The sequence below is a fragment of the Sturnus vulgaris genome, chromosome 6 (assembly GCF_052056855.1).
Source record: "Sturnus vulgaris isolate bStuVul1 chromosome 6, bStuVul1.hap1, whole genome shotgun sequence".
In the NCBI taxonomy this organism is placed as follows: Eukaryota; Metazoa; Chordata; class Aves; order Passeriformes; family Sturnidae; genus Sturnus; species Sturnus vulgaris.
Genome location: NC_142248.1, coordinates 34,465,098 through 34,479,780, shown reverse-complemented (window position 1 = coordinate 34,479,780; position 14,683 = coordinate 34,465,098). Strand labels below are relative to the sequence as shown.

General features: G+C 42.6%; 1 protein-coding gene across 2 annotated transcripts in view; it reads right to left on the bottom strand.

Annotated features, from left to right (window-relative positions):
* The window catches only part of C6H14orf132 (chromosome 6 C14orf132 homolog), a 33,290-nt gene extending 24,386 nt beyond the window's left edge, over positions 1-8,904 (bottom strand). The window contains exon 1 of one of the 2 annotated variants that reach the window (XM_014884518.2): positions 8,809-8,904. In XM_014884518.2, the coding sequence (XP_014740004.1) occupies positions 8,809-8,835 (27 nt within the window). In that variant the 5' untranslated portion in view covers positions 8,836-8,904. Of the gene's footprint in view, positions 1-8,805 lie in introns of both variants that reach the window. The other variant, XM_088166191.1, reaches the window with a different exon arrangement.
* Between the last annotated feature and the right edge of the window lie 5,779 nt (positions 8,905-14,683).

Sequence of the window (14,683 nt, the reverse complement as noted above, 5' to 3'; positions counted from 1 at the left end):
TAAAGACCCATAAAGACTTATGTAGTGCATCAAGGAGGGTAAGGTAGAAAGACAAAATGAATAACCCAACATATTTCAGCTGGAGCTCACTTTTAAAGAAGAGCTTTTATAAAACCTCAAAATGCTTTGGCACTTATTGCAGATTATTGAGTCATTTAATTATATACTTCATTTAAGCCGAAGGAAAGTTCAGAGATGTACATACTTTAGGCATGCACTTAATTAGGGTCTAGATATTTAAAGGCAATCAACTAGTCCAAGCCCTTGGGTTCAGCTGACATCTCAGAAATCCTTTAAAACTTTAAATTTTAATATTTTTGTTTCTGCATCAGTCTTATTGTTACTTCTTTCTCTCCGAACATACCCCTCAAAACCTCTACACATCAGTCGAAGAGACACAGCTGTCTTTTTCTCTTCCATGAATCAACTGTGTTATTGGTCTCTTTTATCAGTCACAGAACCCAGCACACCATCCCACATTTTGCAAGTGCTCTTCCAGCTGTTCTGGCAGGAAAAAAAAAGCCACAGTGGAAGTTTGGTTTTGTTTTAGTTATGCAGACTCATTCCGAGGGTGTCCCCCTTTTTGTAACATTTTAAAGGCTTACAAACAAAATTACAACAAACAGAACCAGCTGAGGTTAACAGCTTTTAATATTATTACTTTTTAAAACATTTCCACACTAGATAATCACTTTGCAAAACAAAAGGAAATGGCCCTGTATCCAGCAGCATGCTTCATAGAGGAGCTGAGCTTTTCTGAAGTGACCATAATAGTAATGATTTCTAATTAGCTGCTGTTTGGCAGGTTTGGGCTCTGGCAGCTACCAGGAGTGTGGAATTCAGCTAAGACTAAAGATTCAGTGTCAGAGTAGGTGTCATTTCAAAAGGCTGGTGCTGTGAGACAGGCTGAGAGCACTGTGTGGGTGTGTGAGCCAGCAGGGCATGGGCAGGCAGTGGTTACTGCTCACAGCACCAGTTCTGGCTGCTGTGCACTCGTGGTCCTACTCACAGGGAGAGATCTCCACCCTGCACTGCAAAGCACACAGCCAGTAAGTGCCCAGTGCTCCTGGTCTTTGTGTCACAGCTGGCCATGTTTTCTGCTCCTACTCAGTGCCCAGTGTAAGGACAGGCATTCCTCACAGGACTGCACACCCTGACCACGCAGCACCTTCAAAAAGATGTCAAGGAGTTCACACACTTTATTCTGACCATTTTTTATTCCAAAGTGCTCATAAATTGCATATGAAATGTCAGGATCCTGTTTGCCAAGGGCTTCCATTCCATGGAAAGGGAACAATCCCAACATTTTAACCAGCACAAGAAGTAGAACAAGCTGATCAAGCCACACAACTATCACCAGTTTACAACCAATTCTCAAGGATCTTCCTTTCATATGTCAGCATGTATCTGCTGGGAAAAAAAGTGTCTATAACAATCACAGAGAGCCATTAGTTCTTCAAAAACACCTTTAAAAGCCATCATCCCTCTGAGCAGAGGAAGGGATTAATAGTAATTCTGTATAGGATACTATATCATCAAGCCAAGATGTCCTCTGAAACAGCAGAGGACTACAACAGACCTCACTAGCTCAGGTAGAAAATGCAGTCACGACCAAAAACATTTCAAAGAAACCAAAGTCCAGCAGAGAGACATAGCAAACCAACAGAGCTGGTCACTGCTGAATTTACTTGGGTTGCTGCTCTAATTTTCCTTTCCACATCACTGCACTCCTTTTGAATGGTTTAATCTTTGATCAGTCATTTAATTTGATGGTGTATGGTCACCAAAGGATCACACTGCTTTACTTAATCCTGTAAAACCCTTTGAATAATTTGGAATTTTTTGCTTTTGTCTGTTGGGGGAATGAGGGGAAGATGGTGAAACTAGCTTCCTAATGGCCAGCATCCATTCCATTTTCAACAAAACTTAAACCAGGATCTCTACTTCCATGTTTGCAGCTCATCAATTAATTGAGAAATTCATCCTAAATTAGACAAAACCAAGATAATACTGCCACCACCTCAATCTATAACTAGTTAAGATTTTCCAGCCTATGGATTCTGAGGACTCAATTGGTCTCAGCTGCTACCCAGAAACTTCATTCTCATTGAGTCTGCCAAGAGAATTATTGCTCAATGCAGGACAGGATTGGGCTCTTACTGTTCAAGAAAAAGCAGGTACCTCAACAACCAAGATGTTTGGCATGAATGTGGTGCTGCTTCAGTCTTCATTCCTCTTACCTGCCATCTCTCTAGCTATTGACTGTATACAACAGGACCCCAGCCATTGCTGCAATCAACTGTGTTGTGAAATGCTTTATGTCTGTAAAACAGGTGAATTACAAACCTCCTTTCCACACTCAACAAAGATGCGACATCCGCTCTGTTTGTGAAGTTTTTAGCATATAACTGCTGAAAATCATGTAAATTATTTCAAAATATACTAAATGTGTCACTCACAGTTACAGGGCACATGAAACACAAATAAATTATTTCGTTTCTTCTAATCCTTGTTATGCAAAGGTGCACAAACATATGTGCCACATGAGCCACATCCTACTTTCACTTCCTCACCACCCACCACATCCTCCTCTTCCAACATGCAAGTGCTCCTATATGAAATTCATCATGCTATTAATTTATGAAAGCACAGCCACTCCAAAACAGTCTCAGGCTTCCCTGAATTAATATGACCTAATATAATAGGTTTCCTCTTGCTCTCCTAGGATCTTTTTCTACGAATTGCAAAGCATTCTCTTTCCATCTGTGCCAGGCTTCAGATACCTCATTTTAAGCAAGTGGACAGTCCTGCTGATGTTACTGGAACAATATACACGTGTTCCAAGTGCAGTAAACGTTTAAGTGTTTTGCTGGATTGGAATTACTGCTTTTAACATCTTTTGACAGCAATTACAAGCACAATCCTGGAACAACAGCCTCCTCCAAAGTGCAGTATCAACACTTTATAAAAACAGCATGTCCAAATCGCCAATGAATTTTCAAAAGCTTTGCTGGAACAGAAATTTCTACCATACAAGACTTGGAAATGTAGTCTGCAGTGTTACTGCAGTGATAAGAAAAGTGAAGGGATTCCTCTTGTTCCCCACACTAATAAAAATCTAATGCAATTGTGCCAAGCAGCCAGCAGAAAGAAAATTATTCTCACCTCAACTGTTGGCAACATCCTGCACTGATTTCTGCACACAAAACAGGATTTTGGCAACATCTGGATTATACAGCTGATCCCTCTGGCTATACTATACTACAGCAAGATGTCAGGACTTAAGATTGAACCAATATATCTGAGAACTCCTTAGTTAAACTCACACCTGCTGTTTCAGCTTCCTGATGCTTTGATTCTGTTATAAGTCAATACATTCTGGAGGAATCAAAGAATGCCAGAGAAAATGACTTTAACCTTTGGAAGAAATCAGAGCTGGTAGAGTAATGGTCAGTGCCCTATTATGCAAATAAGTGAGCACTAAACTATGTAAAAGAATGACTACAAGCTCCTAGCTAACATTATTAATGTTTACTGCTATAGATCAAAGAGGTTTAGTCCTAGGTTTTAGATGATAATCAGGGCAGTTTTTGACAAGGAGTTGTTCACGCATTTTTTAATCCCAACTTTCCACTGGTTTGGCAAAAAGCTTGCTTTTTAGTGATCCCACTTATTAAAGAAAAAAAACAAAAACCAGTCCTAAGCATACACCAGTAACGCCAAAGCTTCCAAACGGCCACCATTTAGCACTGTCAAAAACAGACTCCCCAGGTGCACGCGTGACTGAAAGGTCTGTCTGTCTTTCTCTGGAGCTTTCTCGGCAGCACATGTACGGACACAAAGACACATGCAGCTCACGTTGAGCAAGCAGCCTGGATGCTGTTTTGAGCTGGTGGGAATAACCTACCTAAACACAAATCTAAACTGTCTCTTTTTTAATACCTTCGGATTACCTTGCTGTAAGAAAGAGCACACAGCTAATAAAGGCTTTGAAACCCTCTCGACCCCTGAGATGGAGAATAAATAAATAAATAGTGGGAAAACAAATGCAGCATTACCCTGCACTCTGGTTCCTCTGTGCTGATACAGCAGAGTACAGCAGATCCTAATTGTGCATCCTCTAATATCCAGAAATCTCATTAGAAAGGAATTAAAGGATACTGGACCTATGTCTGGGATTTCTGGAAATGCAGCAGCTCTGTTCAGGTTGCAGGGTGTCCAAGAATGCCAAGCACACCCTCTGTGCACGCACCAGCTTTGCAGCATGCACATGGGCTGTTCATGTCAGCTGGAAAATGAGCATAAAGCTGGTGAAGGGTCTGGAGCACAAGTCTGATAACGAGTGGCTGAGGGAGATGGGGATGTTTAGCCTGGAGAAAAGGAGGCTGGAGGGGACCTCATTGCTCTCTACATGTACCTGGAAGAAGGTTGTAACCAGGCAGAGGTTGGTCTCTTCTCCTAAGCACCAAGTGACAGGGCAAATTTGAAACAGCCTCAGGTTGGGCCAGGGGAGGTATAGATTGGATATTAGGAAACATTTCTTCATGCATAGTGTTGCCAAGCATTGGAACAGGCTACCCAGGGAAGTGGTTGAGTCACCACCCCTAGAGGTAATTAAAAAATGTGTAGATGTGGCAGTTAAGGACATGGTTTAGTGGTGTACTTGGCAGTGCTACATTAATGGCTGAACTGGATCTTAAAAGTGTTTTCCAACCTTTAAGTGACATAATGACAATGTTATGATTCCATAAGGCAAAATGAAAGGCTATTTTAAATCAAACTTTGCAGAATCTGCTATTATAATATTTTCTCATAAATAACTTGCATGACATTATTGACCCTAAATGAACTCAGTTCATCCTGTGTATTCCAGGGCTTTTCAGAAGCTCTCAATAACGTGTGTTTCATGTGGAAGCATGGATTGTTATTCTGACATGGTAATAGGGAACTATACGGTTTCTTCAAGATGTACCAAGGACCACCTCCCTGTTTTGGGGAAGGTGACCTGAATTACTGCCAATGCAATGAAAAGCTTCAAGTGACTTGAATGATCACTGACCAGACCTGAAATCCTAGAAGAGTAACAGAGAACACAAAAGCAATGAAATTATCTTTATTTTAAAATGGTTTTGCTTTCTGTACCAAATTTGTTCATTTGTTCCTCTAGCTCCTGAAGCATGGCATCACTTTTCATATTTAAAACAAATCTCCCATCACTCTAATTGAAATGAAAGACTATAAATAACAATTTTTAATCATTAAACTATACTCAAAGAATTCAACTTCTTGTACTTCAAATTCTCAGAAACTCTTTACAAAGAGATTTTGAACATGGAGAATCATCAAATATATCTGACTTAGTAAAAAAAAATCCATAGAAATAGACATACTCCCAAGGCTCTTGCTATCTTTTCCCATTCTAAATGTAAAAGAAGACCATTTTTCTGACAATTAAAATTTTATTTTTACTGTAGGGAAACATACCAAACCATAAAACCACTGCAAATTAAGGAAATCCAGTCCTCATTTTCAATATGAAACAGAAAATACAGAAAACACCTCAGGAAAATTAAATTGCAAACATAAATCTTGAAAAATGTATCAGTAACATTATGACTGCAGGTGCTGCCCAGCTCATATCAATTTGGATCATACTGAAGACAATGACATCATTTTTTATTCTCTGTCTTCCCATTTTTTTCCCACTAAAAGCATCTTTTTTTTTTTCGGGTTGAAGACATGTTTCAACTCTGCTCCCATTAACATTTTTTCATTAGCTGGCTGTTAAATGAATGTTATTTTTAGTCTGTCAGAAGCAGGGAGGGGGGCAGCTCACCCTATGGCATCTGACAGCAACCCCCTAACCCCTAAGAGCATCGAGTGTTCTCAGCCTGGATGCAGCACTCAGCACCTCCCAAAACTAGGCTTTTATGCTGGAAGCAAAAGTCTCTACCTATGAGAAGTGGCTATTTCTGAGGTTACCAAGACTACAAGAGCATTCTGAAATCACTGAACAACACACAGAAATGAACCAGTCATACAGCTTAGCAGCGGCTGAACATCTTTGGCACAGCATCTTGAGATGTACAGCATTACTTTAATTAAAATATGGATTCAAAATGGAAACAAAATGACTAGCTGTTAATAGGCTTTGACTAGATATGAGTCCTGTTCATTAGCACAAGGGACCTTAAACCAAAGCCAATTAGAACACTAGCAGAACAGAGGACACCCAAGCCTGCTCAATCAACTACAGACTGGAGATGAACCCACTGAGGCAAAAAGGCTTATTTTAACAACAGATTTAATAGTTACAGTCAGAAGCTGTTCTTCATGGCATAGCTAATAAATACAGTACAGCTGAGGTGTTCAGATGATTGTTCAAGCTGCACTTAGGAGGAGGCCAGGCCAGATTTTAACTATTCATAACACACTGTAGAATCACTGAGGAACAAAAGATGGGCACAAGTGGTAACCAAACTTACACACACTCTTCTCTTCAGAGGGGTTCTAATGTAAAGGTCCTTTATGCTGTCTCACAAGACATCTAGCAAAGCCAACCTGGGTCCACAATGAGCAGTTTAAAGGTGTGATAATACATAAAATTAATTCATAGGAATATAAATAGTCTACAGTATCCTGTAAAAATAAATTAACGTGAAAGATAACCACTGCTTGTATGCCATTAAGCATCTCAGTTTAGGTATTACCTATTTTTCTACAAAATACAAATGTGTCTGGTATTCATCAGGTAAAATGCAATACCTGCTGCAGGTGGATGATAATAAGTGTGATAGCACAGTATCTTTAAAAGTGATAATGAGCAGGAAACACAAGTTATTAATTCTCTTGTGTTCTCACTCATTTGTTATTGAAGATATCTCACTGGACCACACCACCAGAGATGCTACAGAAATTATTCAAACAAGAAAGACAAAAAGATATAACAGTGAAAAGAAAGCTGAAGAAAATCAATACCTAAATTAAAGGAGTAACACACCATGGTGACAGGAATGGAAAGGACTGACAGCTCAGAAAGGTACAAGAGGCCTGTGATGGGGAGTAACAGAGGTAAGTGCAGGCTCTGCTGTACACAGTGACCTAAGAACTGGATTAATTTCCTTCAGTAGAAAAGGAGCCCAAGAAATCCTCTCCTACAGCTCATCAAAGGTTAATTACACAAATACCCCCTGGAGGAATTCCCCACATGCCCTGTGCTGTGCAAACTCAATGAGCCCTGTGTCCCCCCTGGGAGAGATCTGACAGCCCTGACTGCTTCCCGCCTTCCTCACAGCTCCAGGGTATTCCATCCTCTCTGCCTCAGGTGTATTGCCTCACCTCCATCTCACACTGAAACAAAAAGTATCAATTGTCATTTGTGACAAAGGAAAACAACAAATTAACCCCAAAGGATTGGGGAGAAAAGCACGTTTCACTGTAAACTGTTGCATTAATAACCTCCATAAGTGTAAGATATATTTGCACTGGGAACTGTTCCGAGAGAAGCAATGCAACAGTGCTTTGTGACTCTTCCAACACACAGAACTATCATACAAGTTATGTAGACTACTGAGCAGTAAGAACAAGGGAGAATATAAAAAGAGAATGGGCGGCCCTAGTCCCAGCTTTGGCACACTCCACTCCGATTACGGGTAAAACCTGCTGCTGTGCTGCACCTCTGCTTCTGTGCTATGGGCGCCTTGCACTTCAGTGCCTAGGGAACAAAAGATGGGCACAGGGAGCTCACTGATTGTGCTGAGAAGGACCATAGGAAACTGATCTGACACCTGCAAAATTTATTTTGAATACTTCAGTTACCAGGAAGATCTCATATCAATAGAAATTATGCTTTCATCCCCACTGTGGTTTTCCCTAAAAAAAATTCTTAGAAATACGTCCAAAGGGAAGAGATGCTTGGACAGCCAACTGCTACCATCAGAAAGGCACTTGACACCTCCTCAGAGTGGACTTTTGGAAGAGAACAAGACAAAACAGCCATTGCATTGCACAAGGATTAGATTTGGCTTCCAACAAACACCTCCAGCTGAAGTCAGCACTCAGGTAGCAACAGTGCAGAAAGGCTTTCCTGGACCCTACTCCACAATACCCACATGAATAGAATATATATATAGAAACTATCTGTCTGCTAAAACCCAATTCACCTGGATTCACCATGATGATTTTTGGCTTTGGGTGGCTTCTAGCTAGTACATACTTCTCACTATATTAAGCATGAGTACATTGAACACCAACACCCACAATCATGCCTCGAGCTAGAATCCAGTACTAAGCGGCAATTTAAAAAATTTGCTCACGCAGAGGAGTATTTCTATACACGCCAAGCTAGATTCTGCATGTGTAGACAACAACTTAAAAAAAACAAAACCACAGATGCACATACAATCGCACTACGGAATGGAGGAAAAGAACCGAAAAATCGCATCTCCGATTCTCATTTACAGTCGGTCTCGGAGGATGGAAGGTGATGGCTCGCCTTACCCAGCCCGAGGCCGCCGGCAGCGCCCCGGAGGCGGGCGGGGGAGCGCTAACAGGTGCTGCGCCCCGAGCTGCGCCGCCAACTTCTCCGTATCAGCGCTACCAGCTCCAGCCGCATTTCCCGTTTCTTTCCTCCTCCTCGCCCCTACCGCAACGCGCGGGGCCGCTCAGGTTTACCCCTGCGCCGACGCAACTTTGGATAAGAGCGGACCCGAGCGGAAAGCAGAGGAGGGGATGCGCGCCCCGCCGCCCCCGCCCCGGGCTCCCGTCCCATCCCGTCCCGTCCCGTCCAGTCCCACCATCGCGCACCACCTGCGCGGCCATGAAGGAGAGGTCCATGGTGCTGCCGCTGGAGCTGCTGGAGGAGCTGGCGGAGGTGCTGAGGCTGCCGCTGCCGCTGCTGCTGCTGCCGGGGGCGGGCGGGGCGCGGGGGCGCGGCGCGGGCACCGCCTCCCCCAGCAGCGGCGGGCGCGGCCGCGGCAGCGGAGCCGACACCGGTACCAGTTCCAGCTCCGGCGGCTCCCGGCACAGCCCGGCCCGGCCCGGCGCGGCTCGCGGGCGGCTCCGGCAGTGGGCGGGGGTGGCGGCGGCCCGGCCCCCGCGCTGGGCTGGACTGGGCTGGGCTGGGTCCGCCCCCGCGGCGGGGGGAGCCCGGGGCGGCTCCGCTGCTCTCCGCTCCGCCCGCACCTGTGGGGCGGCCCCGCCCCGGCCCCGCTGCCCCTCCCGGCCGCCAGCGCCTGCGGCGGGGCCAGCCCGGGCCGGCGCGGAGCCCCTCGGGGCTGTTTGCCTACGCGGAGCGGCTCCGCGGGCAGCGGGCGAGCCTGGGCACGGCGGGCAGGCCGGGGCAGCACCGGAGCCGATGAGCGGCGAGTAGCCGGGAGCGGAGCGATGCGTGATGGATGCAGCGACGGGCGGGTGCGACTCTCGCGGCGTGTGCCGGTCCTCTGCATCACGCGTGCCTCTGGAGATGCACACCTGGCGGTCACACTACATTTCCTGCCCAGCTTGCTAATCCATCAGCCTGGTTTCAAAATATTCGGCTCCCTTTCTCACGACGGCTGAAAAGAACTCCCGACGGCTCAATCTTACACCTTTTCTTGGCTGAGATGCTGGAACTTTATTTTCAGCTTCTCTCCTCCTTGTTCCCAGAATGTACTGTTCAACAATACACAATAAACATATTTTGTCCCTTTTCTTATGCTTTTCCCAGTTTCTCACAGACACTGTTATCACTTTTAGCATGAAAAATTCAGTGTATTCATTCACTGGTTGGTTCTGAAAAACCTTTGACTCCAACACAAAAAATGTGCATCATAATGCATTGAAAGCTTTTTTGTGTGATTTTTTTTTACCCTTTTGACATGTACATGTTAGTTTCATCTCTTAGGCAGAAGTCTTCAATCATATGTTTACTATTTCAGCATATTTCAGGGGTCTGAATTAGGGCCGATGAGAATACGTGTGTATGCCACCATCAGAAGTATGGAAAATCAGCTTTGCACTGGAGGAAAAACAGACCGTGCTTCATCATATGTGCTGTGAGCTCTATACTATTTTGCCTACTGTTGTACTGCTGCAGCAGGAGATGATGGAGAGAAAATCAGCTGTTTTAAATCAGTCCTTTACTTCAGTGACTATTATTGTGTCTGCCAAAAATGCTTTTATGTCAAGAGGCTCATTAAGTAAACAAGTAAAATCCCAAAGAGGCAATGTAATTTTAAGATTTTTTAATTGAGTTGTGTAAATAATGGAATTGTCTCTTTGTAGAGTCTCTCCAAAGTTTTGAAAGGATATTGATGTGTGTGTCAGAAGCCATAAATTAACTTCAAAACAGTGTTAATCTTTCATCATCCAGATAAATTTTAAATGTGCTGGGTAAACATCTCTTCATAGCAAATGTGGCCTGGTCAGTCACTGCATCTGCAGCAACAGAGGATAACAAAATAGTTAATGAGAATAAAAACATATTTAAAGTTTCAAAACCACAGTGACGTCTGCACTCATTTAATTCTATAGAGCATGAGAATTGTAGAACAACAGAACTGGAAAGAACCTCAGGAAATAATGAAGTCCATGCATCTGCTTAAAATATTACCAGTGACCCTCCAAACAGGGTGTTTATCTTTGCCATTTTCTTCTTTAAAGCATCTAATGAGGAATGTTCATTCCCTACCAGACAGTGCACAGATTTATTCCATGGCCATTCTCTAAGTCTATATCAAATAGGGACATGAAGAAATTATTTTCATTGTTGTATTCTGGGAATTGCTCTTTGTGTTTTTCTTTTACCAGTTTTATGGTAGTTTGGCCATTCCCTGAAAGTGCTCAAGGAGGATTTCTAATGGTATCAAGATTTTGCAGTCAGGTTTCCAAATATTTTACTGTGATGTTCAACAAGTTTAGGAAATTAACACTAATGAGCATCCATACATTCCTTTTGATGCCACTAAATATTATTTCCTACTCTTGATCACAGATAGGAATTTGGCTAAGTTATCTTGAAAGACAGTGCCAATCAAAACCAGTCTTTATAGAAATATTTGCAGAGAAACTGCTCCTTTACCTGATAGAACTTTTTAACCTTCTTCTCTATTTGGTGGAGTTTTAGGTTCACTGGAACAGCATTTCTATTTGCAGAAGCCATCCAAATCATCATTATGTTTTGTTATAGGAAATTACTATTAATCACTGCAATGTCCTCAATCTCCAATCTATTAATTTTTCATTCGTATTTCTTAAACCGGACAAAGTAAAAAAAATCACAGTTAGTTTTCACTTTTGATTTTCCTCTGTTTTACTGCCGTGTTTGTGAAACAGCATGGTTTGTACTGTTTAAGATGGAAATAATTTCTGAGGAACACCAAATTATTTGTGTTTGTAGAATCATAAACGATTAAGATTCAAAAGACCTTTAAAGATCATCAAGTCCAACTGTTAACCTGACATTGCCCCGTTCGCCACTAAATCATATCCCCAAGTGCCACATCCAGATGCCTTTTGAACAATTCCAAGGATAGTAATTTCACCAATTCCCTGGGGAAACTGTTCCAATGCCTGACCACCCTTTCAGTGAAGAAATTTTTCCTAATATCCAATCAAAACGTCCCCTGTGCAATCTGAGACCATTTCCTCTTGTCCTGTTACTTGTTACTTGGGAGAAGAGACTGAGCCTCAGTCCATTAAAACCTCCTTTCAGGTAGCTGTAGAGCACAATAAGGTCCCCTCTGAGCCTCCTTTTCCCCAGGACAAACAAGCCCAGCTCCTTCAGCTGCTCCTCATAAGGAACTCCAGATCCTTCCCCAGCTCTGTTGCTCTTCTCCAGACTCGCTCCATTGAACACAGGATTGAGGTGTGGCCTCACCAGTGCTGAGTACAGGGGGACAATCCCTGCCCTGGTCCTGCTGGCCACACTATTGCTGACACAGACCAGGATGCCATTGGCCTTCTTGGCCACCTGGGTACACCTGGCTCACGTTCAGCTGCTGCCAACCAGCCCTCCCAGGTCTTTTTCCACTGTGCAGTTTCCCAGACACTCTGCTCCCAGCCTACAGCCTAGCAGGTGGTTGTTTACAACCCAAGGGCAGGACTCAGCACTTGCTCTTATTGAACTTCATACAACTGGGCTCAGCCCATCAATCCAGCCTGCCCAGATCCATCTGAAGAATTTTCCCACCCTCCAGTAGAATCAATGCTCCTGCCCAGGTTGGTGTCATCTGCAAACTCACTGAGGGTGCCATCAATCCCCTCATCCAGATCATTGATAAAGATGGAAAATAGGACTGGCCCCAACACTGAACCCTGGGGAACATCACTGGTGACCAGCTGGATGTAACTCTGTTTGCCACCACTCTCCAAGCTTTTAATTATGATACTACAAAATACATTTTGGATATAAATTGCTTTATAGTAGCTCACTAAGTTCTTCTGTAAAACAAACATTTTAGATGTGCTTCTGTCTTTCAGTAATGATAATGCAGAGCTTGAATGAGATCTGCCAGCTGTCCTGCCCACCTGTGTCCGGCTTTCTCATCAAAATATCTAGACCACTTAAAAATATTATGTTGCAATTTGCTATTTCTGTAGACAAACATTGTAGCACCCAGCTAAAAAGGAAGACATGATTGTATAACATTATTCTTAAAAACAAGTAAAGATGCTCTTTAATCAGCTTTAAAGCTGTTTGCTAAAAAGACCACATTTTTCAGTACAGTGGAACACGACTCAATTAGAGAATAGTTTGATTTGTCAGTTTTCCTGGGGCATAGTAGGAAATCCTTTCTTGCACTGCATGTGCACATAAGCTCTGCCTTTGCTTCACAAAACAGACCTAACAAAATATGACAATTGAGTCTTGCTGCCAAAAAGGATTTTAAATGGTTTTGTATCTGTACAGCCCCACTTACCATATGTTTTATTTAGATACCTTAGGCAATGCAGTACCAATTTTTAGCTTTGCATCCTGATATCACATTTAAATCTTTCATCTATGCAAAAGGAGACTAAGTTCCCACTTTAAGGAGAGAAAGTAATATTCGTTTCTTGCTGCATTTTAATACACTTTAATGCTGTTTCCTTTGAGTCCCATTTTAAACCTACTGTTGCCTCATTGCAGCAGGTTGCAATCACACAAGACAATTCCCTTAATGAAGAATCAGCCACAGTGACATGTGGTCATAGTCTTAAGACAGTTCATTCTCTCTGATGGACTCATGCTGCTCAGCATATCATAAAGAAGTCAAAAGATGCTGAATTTTTCACATGAAGCCTGGCTGGACTGAATCATCAAAAGGGAATACACTCAGAATACTTTCTTTCTTTCTTTCTTTCTTTCTTTCTTTCTTTCTTTCTTTCTTTCTTTCTTTCTTTCTTTCTTTCTTTCTTTCTTTCTTTCTTTCTTTCTTTCTTTCTTTCTTTCTTTCTTTCTTTCTTTCTTTCTTTCTTTCTTTCTTTCTTTCTTTCTTTCTTTCTTTCTTTCTTTCTTTCTTTCTTTCTTTCTTTCTTTCTTTCTTTCTTTCTTTCTTTCTTTCTTTCTTTCTTTCTTTCTTTCTTTCTTTCTTTCTTTCTTTCTTTCTTTCTTCTTTCTTTCTTTCTTTCTTTCTTTCTTTCTTGTTAGTGCCAAGTAATTCAGAGACAAATTAAGTTTGGAACTTTCTTTGTGACTCCTGAATCCCCACAGCTGCTCACACAAGAATAATAATAGTCAGATATTACTCTCAAAACACTTGTGGGCAAAATATTCCTCACAAAAGAGATTTAGACTTAAAACTCTTCTAAAAGCAGTATCATTAGCACATAGATGAGCCATAACTTCATGTAGGACTTAATTCTAACATGCAAGAAGGCTTCTGAAATTCAAGGAGCTTCTCCAAGCAATGCTGGCCCTGCAGCTTTACAAGCAGACAATCCAGATTGCTGTGATACAGGGGGCAAATAGAGAAGTACTGGAACATAGATACAGAGAACAGCATTGCCTTCTGCTTCACTCCCAGTCTCCACCAAGGGCAGGATGGGCACTCATCCCTGTTAGGAGTCAGCACTACCCAGAGAGCCCAGGCAGCTCCTTGGCTGCTCTAAGTCTTGAAAAAATCGCCATTCTTTTGTCTCATTTATGAGAGCTGAAAATGCAACAGAAGGGGCAGCAAAATCAAAATCTGGCTCCTCTAACTAGGTCAGTCTGCCTGGCCCACCCCTGAGCTCGCCCAAAGGCTCTTCCTGCTGGAAGGCTGGGGCTGCTCTCTGTGTTTGCAGCCTGGTCTGCACTGGGCTCTCCCAGCCTAGAAAGAATTTGGGTGAGAAAAGGTGACAGAGAGGTGGGAAAGTAACCATTAGGGAGTTACTTCCCCTCCGTGGAGATAGACATTTATCACAGACAGATATCAAAGTACCCCTTGCAGCCCTGGGGCTGACCCCTCTGCAGTAGTGGGTCGATAGAGTACGGGATGTATAATATATACAGCCTTCCTTCTCGGTTACAGTCTTCTAGATATTTTTCTACCGAACCATTTGTCTTAGAGATTGCATGTTCAGGTAATGGCTTCAAATCAGTTTATTTCATGTTACATGACAGAAGGATTCATAATGGATCTGGAAATTGGCACTAATTTAAGAGTCACTGTTTTGAGATGAAGGCAAAATAGAAAATGTTTCATACTTATACATTATTAAAAACTTGAGCAATGTCTTGGCT